General features: G+C 40.8%; 1 protein-coding gene across 1 annotated transcript in view; it reads left to right on the plus strand.

The window, feature by feature from the left end:
- The first annotated feature begins 13,137 nt into the window (after positions 1 to 13,137).
- Positions 13,138 to 13,543, plus strand: part of LOC137943627 (uncharacterized) — a 903-nt gene continuing 497 nt past the window's right edge. The window contains exon 1 of the mRNA XM_068789082.1: positions 13,138 to 13,543. This exon is cut by the window's right edge and continues 497 nt beyond it. Coding sequence (XP_068645183.1) covers positions 13,138 to 13,543 — 406 coding nt within the window.

Genomic DNA, 13,543 nt, shown 5'->3' on the forward strand with positions numbered 1-13,543 from the left:
GGGATTGATTATGAGGATACATTTGCTCCAGTTGTCAAGATGACCACGATTCGCACTATTTTAGCTATTGCCCTGGCATCTGCATCAGTTGGATGTGAAGAACACATTTTTGTATGGTGATTTACAAGAAGATATCTACATGAAGCTTCCCTCTGGTATGAATACTTCTTCTCCTCAGGATGTCTGCAAGCTACACTATCCTCTGTATGGGCTTAAACAAGCTCCCCGGGCCTTGTTTGAGAAGTTTTGCAGTCACTTCTTCTCCACCACTTTACACAAAGCCAGAATGACTCTTCTTTATTCTTTCACAAGTCGGCATCGGGCATAGTCCTGCTCTTGGTCAATGTGGATGATATTATCCTTACTGGCACTGACTCTAACTTGATTACTAAACTCCACCATCTTATGCATTAGACCTTCCATATGAAAGATCTAGGAGACTTCATCTACTTCTTAGGACTGGAAATACATCATCGGGCCAAAGGTATTTTCCAAAATTATCACAAGTATACCCAAGATATTATTACCTTAGCTGGTTGGGCGGACACTTCTTCTATTGCTACTCCTATGGAGGTGAATGTGAAATACCGAAAAGATAAAGGGGACCTTCTTGTTGATCCTACTCTCTATCGGCGTTTAGTTGGGAGTCTCATCTACTTGACCATGACTCGTCCAGATATCTCTTATGTCGTTCATCAGGTCAGTCAATTTATGTTTTCTCCTCGGCATCTTCTGTTATGGTCCCGAATCTGACACATGGATTCGTAGGGATGAAGAAGAGAAAGACAAAAATCAAGCCAAAGGGAAGCTTGAAAACCCTTGATTCTTTGAGGAGAATGCACACCCCTGAGCTCATTGAGGAGAACTCAAAACTCTTGTTTACTCTAAATCAATACTTGTCTTGTCTCATTACTCTTACCCCTTAAATAGGGTTCACCCTTACAAGGTTTAAGATAAAATATTACAAAAATACTCCTATAGATAAAATATTACAAAAATGCCCCTATGGCATTTTAATTCTTTAACTGAAATAAAATAAAGTAAATTAAAGAAAAACAATTATTTAGACTCTTAATAATGTTATTGCGTGCATAACATTACATGCCCCGGGGGAAAGAGCTTGTCCTCAAGCTCGAAGGTAGGGTCTGCTTGCCCATGCCGACATTTCCACCTGTTCCCAAGTAGTATCCATGGTATCTGTGTCAGCCCTTTGGATGACAAAACTAGAGCATTACACCCGAGATTTGCTTTTTTTTTTTGGACACTGCCAGCATCACTTGTTGTAGCACACCCCAATACGGTAAAGCACCATGACATGGAATGCACGAACTACTTCCTCAGACAGCGCCTTCACCGCAACAAAAATTGGAATAGGTTGATCTATGCCCATTACTGCAGGGTCTACCAATAGCAATAAAATTGTTGAATACACCAAGAAATGGTAATGCCTTCTGCTCTACAACTGAACTTCTCATAAAGAGGATTGCATCAGCACCATCACCTACTTGGCTCGAGTTACCAGCAGTGATCGTGTCATCCTTCTTGACAACCATCATCCGCGTAGCCCGGTCGGTCACAAATGCATTACGAAGGCAGCCATCATCCATAGAAAGCCCAACATTTTTGTCCTCCTGATTTTTAGTATCAATGATCTTTGTTGCCATTGATGTAATTGCTGCATCAGCTTGGTTATAGGAGAGAATAGTAGAGTGCTATTGATCTTGCCTGGTGACACCAATTCAATGAGGAACATATTCAGAAGTAATACCCTGAGGAAGAAAATCTGGAGCTTGCTGGAAATTCTTTAGCTTAGGGTGGATTGAGCCTTCCCATGTCATAGGATTTGCGGTCATCAAATCTAATCCAATGCCAAGTCTTATGTCACCAAAGCCAGTTTGTATAGTGGCAGCAACAATGGTAACAACTTGAGGGCTAGAAGAATCTTGTTGTTTCATAGTTCTGATTGGCACAGTTTCTAGAAACCTAGCATAGCATGCTTGCATCCTGCAAACCTGCATACTAACATGGATTGGAAAACCAGCAGCGACATCTAAAGATGCAGGACAATCCAACCCCAACACTAAGGCTATTTCATTTAGCACTGCCACTGCATCACTGTTTGCATGGCTGTCGGGCAGCATTGTGTTCTGCACTGCCTTAGCAGCACTATGTCCTTGGCTGCCTGGCAAGATGGTGTCCTTGGCACAACAACACTATTTTTGGTGGAAGAACCCATGAGCCTCTCCCAAATAGAAAACATCATGGACTTCATAAGACACTATTGGTTCTACTCTCAGGACTATCAGCATGATTTTCAGCAGTGACACTGTTGGTAGCACTATTTTCAGTAGTGGCATTGTTGGTAGCACTGTGTTCTGCAGTGTCAAAATAACAGCAGCATTGATACTCATAGCATAACATTCAAAATATGGCCAAGAGAACCTTCATCATTGAGAGTCTCCTTATCTGCCAACAACTTCTCAAAATTAATGGTATTAAGACAATATTTACCAAAGACAACCCCTCTACCAAATATGATTTCAATTGAGATGAGATCAATGGCTGGCAATTCATTAAATACACCACGAGCAGCATCTATGTTCCTCCCATGCACAAGCACATTCAAGTCTTGTTTCATTTGGTCAAAGTCAGAATTTTCCAGGTGGTGCTCAACTGCATTATATTTTGCAGTTTGTAGTTTCTGCTGGGGTGCCCTTATCTTCACTGCAATAGTAGCAAAAATATTAAATATCATCATCATCTTGGGCTCAGGAGCTCCACTAATGGTACATGCAGAAGAACAAAAATTATTTTTGTTGCTATCCCTATCCGGCCAAAATTAGCTACATCCTGTAGAGGAGTATTTGTTGTGCCACAACAACAGACAATTGTGCGTCATAAGTCACTGCTGCTACTACTCACAGAATTATTAGTACTATTTTCAGCAGTGGCACTGTTGGCAGCACTATTCTACAGTGTCAAAATAGCGTCGTACAATCCAGAAATGCATTGGATTGAGCTGGAAACATAGGTGGAACTTCCATTCTTCCAATAAACACTGTTATGCTGCTGGCCTAAAGATGGACCTATCAGTTTTCTGTTTTCCAACTTGTGTTCACAGATCTGAACAGTAGTAATCACTGCAGCATGTCCCTAATTCTCATGAGCTATAGATGCACCCTGTGATTCATTTTCATTTTCTACATATTTAAGGTGCTGCTCATCTTCATCATTCTAACCGGTTTTATTTTTTTTTATTGAGTCCATTTCTGCAATGCCACAGCAGCAACAAATTTAAAAATGGAAAATGGCTCTCCTGTCCAACCCAAGAATGCAACAATAGTAGAAATTGGAAATTGAGTCAAACTGGGCAACCCAGCCACAAAAAAATCATTCATCCACAAAACCATTCCTAGCACACCCAAAAAAAATTCATCTCCATTTTTTTCCACGTTGGCTCCCTTCTCATATTCAGAACTCCTATCGAAAAGAAAATTTTCTACGAATAGGGCCTGAGCATCATACATATCATCCAAAAAAATAAACACTTCAATCTTGTATTCAAAACTCCCACTGAACAAAAAAAATTCTACGAATAGGGCCTGAGCATCATACATGGGGCCAAACAATTGCAGCAGATCGTTGTCTATTTGACCAAGAACAGGCTCACTGCTGCTGTTCTCAGCAGTAGAAAATAAAATAGCACCCATAAAATTTTTTCTATCACCCCCGGAATCCCTAAAAACATTCCAACTCGTAATTCAGACACACAAGCCAGAATTTCAGAAAATGTGGTATGTTTCTCTGTTTCACGGAATAGAGAACCTCTGTCTCCAAATTTCGAGCAGCATTGCAGCCGCTCAGTCCCTTGGAGCCCCATCAACCCCATGGAAGAATCATTTTGACCTAAAAATCGATGGTGTTTCAGAAGCTTACCCCAAAATTTCGTCTTCCACTGTGGTTCCGCTTGGTCTCGTCTCCCTTTCTCCCATTTTCTCCTTGCCTTGCCAACTACAGGAATGATGGACCCCGACGGAAATGCATTGCGGTTGGTTGCCCACTGGGCTGTTTTTAAAAGTGAACACCCCTTTGGGGCTTCTCCGCTTGGCGATTTTCTGAGATGGAGTTGTCTCAGATTTGTTTGTGTTGCCTGTGGAAGATGCATGGCTTCCCTCGAGAAGGGGGTTGTGGAATACCCCTCCGATTTCCAAAAATCGGGGTCCCCGCCACTAGAAAGACTTTGAATTTTTTTGGCCCTTTGGCCTTGCTTCCAGTCTGAAATAGCATCTGCTGCCTTTCGTTCAGTTCATATTTTGTGCTCGGAGATGGTGGAATTTTTTGGCCCTTGGCCTTTTTGCCTGTTCGAGACAGCATCTCGAGCGAGTTTAGGTTGTATGACCTTTTCTACGATAGTGATTTTCTCCCTTGCAGAAATTTTAATGGAAAATGCACGCCATGCTGCATCAAATGCTAAACACCATGCACGTATTTCTTCCAATTGATCTAGCATGTCAATCCATTTTTCTTGGGACGGAGAATCACTCATTGTGTTCCCGCTCTAATACCAGTTGTTATGGTCCCGGATCTGACACATGTCTACTACGTGTTTTGAAATTATATCGCTCCGTGGTCTCCTTGCGGAACTTGAGTTTTCTCAGACCACCTCGATACCTCTCCATGCGGATAACACTAGTGCTATTCAGATTGCTAACAATCCTGGTTTCCATGAACGCACCAAGCACATTGAGGTTGATTGTCATTCTATCCACGACATCTTGGAGTGTCAAGTGATATCTCTTCCTCACATCTCTTCGAATCTCCAAGTGGCTGATGTCTTCAACAAATCCATGACTCAACATCGGCATAATTTTCTGGTTGGTCAGTTGTTGCTGGTTGACTTACCCGCATCAATTTGAGGGGGGATGTTACCATATTTTGGAATTTATATTAATGTTGGTTGTTTAGATATTTACATGTATATAGGTTAATAAGTGATATGGGTTAGATTGTAATTAAGCCCATGGACTATCTTGTTTAACCTAAACCTAATCCTATGTTTAAATAGAGAAGAGAAAGAAAGAGGAAGGGGATTCCCATTGTTTCAACCTCTCTCGTCTTGTTGTTCACAGAAACCTCAGAGCTTGGAGCTCTTGTTCTTGCCTGTTCCGTCAGCCTTCTTTGGTGGTCGTTGTTGCTCTCTCTAGCAACTCATTTAAAATTAACTGGCTTGGCTCCCAACAAACCATACTCTTGAAGCATATCTGTGACATATGTTGGAAGATGGACCCAAGTCCACACGATCAAGGAAGGCCCACATATTCAAGAGTGTTGGAAGATGTGCCCAAACCCATTAGATATGGACCCACCATGATCACGTGAGGTGGCATGAGAAGTATTACAAAGCCAGAATTATAATGGAAGCAAGTCTCACAAAAGAGTTTCAGTTTAAAGGTGTTTTAGTCATGTTAGTCTTCTATTCATATTGGGTTATTTAATTATGCTAGGACTTATGATTAAGTGTTAGATTTTGGGTATACTTGGTCAAAAGTAGTTTGATTGTAATTGGACTTTACTACCTTCCTCTATTATAAATAGAGGTTCATGTACCCTGATTAAAATCAAGTCAATGAAATATTTCTCTTTTCCATAAATTCAACATGGTATTAGAGCAGGTTTTGTGAGTTGACTCGGTCAACACACAGAGGTAATGTGAATTTTTCTAATTTATTATCTCTAGCAGTTTAGGTTTGTGTTTATCTTTTTCAGTCCCTACACCCATTATTTGTTTTAAATTTTTCACCTCTATACTGCTTTTCTATTTCCGGGAGTTTCTGGTTTTCCATTCGGTGCCATGGGGAAGACCACACTCTTGCTGAATATCAAGTTTCCTAAGTTAGAAAACTTGATTTAATTGAGCGTCGGGTCGAGCGCCTGCCGAGTCTATTCTTGTACCAACCCAAAATGGTGATGCCATCGTTCTCTGGTTCTTTGTGATCTCCTGGCTCATCTTCAATCAACGACAATCTGATTTCCATGAATCAAGAGCCAACAACAACCATATCTTTGGAAGTTTATTTATGCCACTCAATCAATAGACCATTCTGATTCACGTTGTTGTTACCAGAGAAGACAACACTTAAAAAATCAACTTCACCATTGGATTTTACTAGATCTCTCATTATATGATGCCACATTATATGATGCCAAAAATCTCATTTGGAGAATAATTTGAGATTGCGTTATTGTCTTCACGTTGCTGATTTATTGTCTTCTCTGTGGCAGAGTTGCCATTTCTGGATGATGAATCAACTTGGCTGATTTGCCATAATTCTCGCTGGTTTTCGGTGATGCCTTGATCTTATGCAGAGGTCTTTGTTTCTGCTCATTGATCTTATCTCTATTTCAGACTTTTTTGGAAGTTCTAATTGCCGTCCGAGATCTCTCACTGACTATTAGGGAGGTAGCACCGTGGGACGACTTTGCTGTCCCATGCTATTCGGGGAAGATGATAAATGCGATTTAAAGACAATCATGTGGTGGAAAGTCGTCTTCATTCCAGCAAGCATAATATCATTAGAGAAATCAATAGTCATCATCTAGAATTATTTTTCTGCTGCTTATTATCTTCCAGCCAGCACGTTCTCTGTTGGAAGATATTTCGAAAAGTCCTTCACTGGCTCCTCTCCTTGCGCCAGCTTCGTTGTAGTTCTTATTGGAAAATCCTCTGGCTATGGAGAATATTGGTTGTCGTTTCTGGACGAAGAATGTTTCCGCTAAGAGTCCTTCGACATCAGGGAAGAAGAAGGCATTGTTGCCTTATTTATGTTTCCTAAGTTAGGAAACTTATTAAATCGGTGTCGTGTGCCTACCTAGCAACCCGGACCAGCAGAGTTCCCAACGAACCAACGACCACTTGATATTTCAGATCTACTGAGTTAACTTGGCTCAACCCGGTCCAGGTCAACCTGACTCGGGCAACTTATGTTCTTACCTTGGTATACATGTTAGGGTCCCCAGCTATACATATTTATTCCACGACTTGGATATATTGATCTATTATTTGCCTCGGAGCAACTCGGTAATTTTTTTGATTGGATTATTATTTTGAGGTATTCGTATTATATTCCTTGATCAATATATTGCATCGGATTATTCATGGGTTATTTTACAAGGATTTGTATTATTTTGGTTTGTGTTATATGGGCCCAGACCCATTTCAGCTGCTTCTATTATCTCTCTTTGGATGAGACATTATTATTGAAAAAGTGGTGGCCTCACTATCCTTTCTTCTACCATCCTTTATTTGACTCTCACAAATATCTTTGGGCCAACCTTTTGAGTGTTGCTTCGGTTGGGAGTTTAAGTCCATCATGTATACATATGAGTGTTTTAAGTCCATTGGCTTGGAGTGATTTTAATTTCACTTATCTTATGCCATCTAGGCCTCATGGAAGAGACCACTAGTGTGAAGGGGAGTGTTGGAAGATATGGAGGACTGCCATTTTTATGCGAAGATCTAATACACCATTTGCAGCAAGCTGGGAGTTTATGATGTTCTCTCACCCCCAGCTTGAGGGGGAGTGTTGGAAGATGGGCTCAAACCCACACGACCAAGGAAGGCCCACATATTCAAGAGTGTTGGAAGATGGGCCCAAACCATAAGATATGGACCCACCATGATCACGTGAGGTGACATGAGAAGTCTTACACAATAAGAAGTCTTACAGAGCCAAAATTATTATGGAAGCAGGTTTCACAAAAGAGTTTCAGTTTAAAGGTGTTTTAGTCATGTTAGTCTTCTATTTATATTGGGTTATTTAAATATGCTAGAACTTATATTTAAGTGTTAGAGTTTGGGTGTAATTGGGACAAAAGTAGTTTAATTGTAATTGGACTCTACTACCTTCCTCCATTATAAATAGAGGTTCATGTACTCTGATTGCAATCAAGTCAATGAAGTATTTCTCTTTTCCATAAATTCAATAACATACTTACGTTTTGCCACTTCAATGCCCATAAAGTATTTCAACAGTCCCAAGTCTTTAGTTTGAAAATATACAAACAAATGAGACTTGGTATCCTCTATAATAGAAATATCACTCCCTGACAATACATAAACCAAAAACACCACAATTCCAAAGGACCTCTTCATCACAAAAAAGAACTGGCTACAATGACTCCTTGAGAACCCCATAGATACCACAACCTAACTAAAATTTTCAAACGGTTAGAAGATATGATGTAATGAGGGTGGCATTGATGTAATTATTTTAAGTTTCTTGTCTCTTCTTCACTCTTCTAGGGTGAAGGACATAATTTTATTATTTTACTTTTATTCATTTATAAATAGAGTTTTAGGGGAAGGGTTTGGACATAAGTCCATAACTTCATTCTTCCTCCTATTTTCTCCCCAACAGGCCTTCTCTCCTTTTCTCCATGGTATAATCCATGGAGTCTTGAAAATCAACATGGTATCAGAGCATTGATTTTCAGAACTCGTAGTTATGGTGTTTTAGAATTCGGATCTTGCTATCTGCTTGGATTATTATTGCCGCCCATTCCGAGTTGCTCTACCCATATTGTGGGTTCTTGAATCTTTTTTATTAGTTTGGACGCTGCTATAAGAGAAGTAGTAGATGAATTTTTTTCCTTTCGAGTTGATCTTTTTTTATTTCCTCAAGTGATTTTGGTGAAAGTTGCTTCATAATACCAAGTCAAATTCTGAGCCCGGTTCTCTTGACTCAGCTCAACTCGGCTATAAATAGGCCGCGGAGGAGCTGCTGCTCAATTTATACCATCATACATGAGTAGTTGTTGCAGACTGCAGGGCAATGTTAGTCTTTTCAATTACTTCATACTTTACATGTTTCCATTACGGGGACATCTAAGGATGAATCAGAAGTCATCCTTGATAGAGAACCCTTGACAAAGGAGAGTCAGTCGACACGACAATTGTGGTTCGTGCCATATATGCTTGGAATAGACCCCCATTACTGCGGCTGAGATTTGTTGCAAGGTAAAAGATCATATTCAACCATTTTGTTCTCTTTGCTGCCTATTGCTACAAGAAGTTGCCTCTTGGTGTCCTTATGCATGATCGAACATGCAACCATCTGGAGTCAGACGGATCGAACTACATACCTTCAATTTACAAGAAGTTTCCTCCTAGAAGGCAGCAGTTGCCACTTCGTCTCCCATTCTCCACTTCACATTTTGTGTATCACCAGATTGTATCCTATTGGAAGTATTCAAGAATAAGATGCCATTCTTGGAGATAATCAACTAGAACCGATGATTCTACTTGGTAAATTTGATGCCATTTGATTCTACCACTGGCATCTCCCTTATTTCTGAAAGGTTTTGCTCGAGTTGGAGTCAACTTGCTGGCATCCCTTATTTTCCGTTGCTACTATATCTCACTGATTGGTATCTTTTGTAGATTGGAAACCCTCCCGAGTTGGCGTAGACTGTCTTGTTGTCATAATTTCTGTTGCTTCATAACCCAGTTGGATGGTAATCTTAGCCCGGTGATTTTTCTGTTTGCTTGTCACTCTGCTAGACCTTGCTGATTGCTCTACTGGTTAGCATCATTAAGATGCTAATTTATTTGACTCAAGGATCCAACAACGGTGGAACGGTCTACGCTGGAAAATTGCTAAATTGACGGCATTACGTCCCGATTCTGTTTGGAAAGTTTCCAATTTGATATGGTTTCTTCTACTTAGATGATTCTGCTCACATATTTCTACCATCAATCCAAAGAATAATTTTACGTTAATGTTGGTTCATCATTGTTTGTTGCTGATTGATAACAATGTTAATCTCATTGTTCTTAGCTAGCAACCAGATCAAATTTCCTAGAAGGGGATCTTTCTGTCTATCCTCACTCTACTGCTTGTTACTGGTTTGCCAATAACAGAGACTCAGCAACTCGATGATCTCTGGCTTAGAAGGTTCTACATTTTTGTTAATCCAAAAGATAACTCTGTCTATCCTCACTCTATGGAGAGACAAGCACGAAAGACTATAATTCAAAAATGTTACTGATCATCTTGTATTGTTTTTTGAAAGTTACTACTGTCGATTCTCCATGGAGTTTTGTTGCTGTTTCTGGAGACTGATCTTTTTGGCTCATCTCTTGTTGTTGCTCCGTGGAAAAAATAGGAAGGAAGATTTATATATGATTTTCAATCCTGAACAATATTGTTGCCTATCCAACCCACCTCGAATTTACTATTTTTGATTGTTCTGCTGAGAATAATCCCAAGTTACTGCTATTTTTTTTTTATGGAAAGTTCTCTGGTCTTCTCTTAGCTGGCTCATTTCCTTCTCTGGCTCGTCTCTTCGCTAGCATTGGATTGGATTGATCTTCCTGGAGTTTCTATTACGGTCTCGGATCTGACACAAGGATTCTTTGGGAGGATCTGGGATCTGCCACGGGTTACGGGTCTTCCATGCATTACTGTAGGGATAGTAGGAAGACATGGGGAAGACGAAGATCAATGGAGGATGAGAGAATACATGGTTTTTTGAGGAAAACCCTAACCTTGAGATCAAAAAGGTGATCTCAAGCTTATTTACGCTAGATTTAACCTAATTCTCAATACTTCAATCCTTCCTTTTCTCATTACTCTTACCCCTTAAATAGGGTTCACCCTATTAGGGTTTAATAAAATATTACAAAAATATCCCTATGAATAAAATATTCCAAAAATATTCCTATTAATAAATAATTCCAAAAATACCCCTGTGACCTAAAATTGAAATAAAATAAAGTAAATTAAAGAAAACAACTAAAATAATAATGTTATCGCATGCATAACATTACACCCCCCAAGAAGAACGAGCATGTACTCAAGCTCAGAAGTAGTGTCTGTATGCCGACGTCTTCACCGGTGCCCGAGTAGCATCCGCGATAGCCGTTTGCGCTCTCTGGACGCCCAAAGCTAGAGCAAGCATTCAAGGGGTTTTTTTTTTTTTTTTTCAGGTCGAGTGAAAAAATATAAATAATTCTAGTGGACATTCTTCATTTCGCTGGCCGGTAAACAAATATTCGATGGCTGAGATAGATAGAGCCCATGAAGCAGCGCTTGTTTGGAGTTGTATAAGGTGAGTTCTGAGGCTACTTTCCTTTACAGGCATTGCTGTTGTTGAAAGCTAATAGGTCTCCACATGCGTCAAGCAGGACACTCTTCAGTGACAGGACAACAGAGAATTCAGCTCCTCTGCCCTTGACAGTAAATGATACATTGAGGAACCCATGGCCGGCACAACATGAACAACTGAACTAATTGAAACCTTCACCCTCAGTACATCTGGCCTCACCCCATCAGTGACAGGAAGGTGGAGAGTGCATGCTTCCCATGCGTTAGTAGCCCCAGCCATAGACATTGAATGCTCTCTATCCATTACAGCCCACTCACCAAGGTAGGTATTATGTTCAATAAGTAGTGAATCCAACTTCATATCCTGCCTGAGTTGCTGGAGGGTGATCCTTTGGACAAGGAAGATAAGCCATGGTAGGTGATGTCTGTCTCCTGATGCAAAGCATTCGTCAAAAAAATTATACTGCTTGGTCCCTTCCCTCCAATCATGTTCAGTATCAGCTACACAAAAGCGGAACAATCCATAATCTGTTGAGTACCAGTAGTTGGCCCTATTTTCAGCAGGAACATAATACATCATCTCTGCTACAATACCACATTCTCCACCAGAATCTATAGTGCCATAGAAGGAACCAGATCCTGGCCAGGCACGTTCATGTTTACCACACACTGTCATATATGGAACAACAGAAGCAATAGGTTCCCCTGGTGCCATAAACTGGTCCCACTGTGAGATATATCCATTTGCAGCCGCTATGCTACCCTTGAAGCCGTTTTCATCAAACCCATAACCTTGATATGCTCCGCAATACCATCTTCCTCTTGTTCCCTGAATGCCATCAAGTTCAAGCAAGGCTTTGGAGGCTGCAACTGACAGAACAGGATGGCTTGTTGACCACTTGATCACAATATTTCGAGGCTCATGAAGTGGGTTTAGAGACACAAGGAAAAGGAGTCTAGTGTCATCAATATTCTGAATCACATTGAGCCAATATGTGAGGCGTGCGTTGTTACTTATGTTTCCAAGAGAATTCCAGGCACTCCATGCTAAAGGGTTCTTAGGCATCAAATTGTACCACGGTGAAGGAAAATATCACTGTAGACATATTGAAATGCACCAAGGATTCTGGTTTGTTCATTAGTAGCTTCTTCTCCTAAAGCTCTCAAGGCATCTGCCAGAATTGCTGGTATGGGCAGCACTGTTTTGGAAACAGCAATCAAAATTGTTAAGATTTACTCTGAGATTTCTTCCCTTAAGGAGAAATTATGTAAATATTCTGTAAATCCAGTGATTGTGTAATCCCGTTAATCACTCATAATTCTTCCATGTATATTCTGTAAAACGGCTATTTAAGCCGATGATGTGAATGAGAAATTAAGATTGAAAGTGAAGTATTATTTTCGAGTTGATATCAGAGAGGGAGAATCATCTCCTTCTCCTTCTCATCGCCGAAGAGCAGAGCGAAAGCTTTGTTCCGTAATCTCAGTCGACGGACTCTGTTTCGTCGTGAAACAGAGCTTTACGCCGATGACCGTAGCCGAGCCACTGCTCGGCCTTCGATCAGAAAACTTTGCCGACCGACGAATTGCCGCGAAAAAAAAGGAGTTGTTCGAAAGTTCCGCAGGCCGCCAACGATCATAGCCGAGCCAGTGCTCGGCCTTCCATCAGAAAGCTTCGCCGACCGACGAAGAAGAAAAAAAAAAGAAGGAGAAAAGCCTCACCGGCACCGGTCCAGTGTGCGTCTCGACGAAGAAAATTTGCACCGACGACGGCTTTCCCGAAAACCGTCAGCCCAATCGACGCCGGCGAAGGGGAAGAGACGCACTGTCGAATGTCTCGACGAAGAAGAGGTACAGTAAATTTTATTTGTTCGTTTAAACTTAGGTCCGGGTTATTTATTTGTCGAGCAACCCGGTCTCGGACGGACCAGATTAGCCCAGCAAAATAACGTGAACCGGACCAGACCGAATCAGTCTACGGATCGGACCAATATTTTTTTTTTTTGGTGTCCCCGCCGATCTTCTTTTCATCATGTCGAAGGAATCAACACCGATTATTCATGTGCAATCCGAAAACTCTGGTTTTACAACCAGCGTCACTCTTACCGAAGTCAACTATGATGTATGGTCCCAGATCATGGAGATGCAAATTATAGGAGGAGAAAAACTCGAATATATTATGGGAAAAACACCATTCCCACAAGAAACGGATGCCTCTTATGCGAAATGGTATGCTGAAAATCAAAAAGTCAAGGGGTGGTTGTTAACCTCTATGTCACCAGATATTATGAAGCGCTATATTCGGCTGCGTACCGCACACGAAATATGGAATGCTCTGGAAAAAGCTTTCTATGATGGGTCAGATGAATCACAATTATTTTCATTGAATCAGAGAGCTTTCTCCACCAAACAGACTAGTCGCCCTTTATCAACGTATT

The sequence above is a fragment of the Aristolochia californica genome, unplaced genomic scaffold, assembly GCF_029961685.1.
Source record: "Aristolochia californica isolate CCGP_79_NKW_82.1479 unplaced genomic scaffold, dmAriCali1.0.hap1 SCAF_11, whole genome shotgun sequence".
Taxonomy (NCBI): domain Eukaryota; kingdom Viridiplantae; phylum Streptophyta; class Magnoliopsida; order Piperales; family Aristolochiaceae; genus Aristolochia; species Aristolochia californica.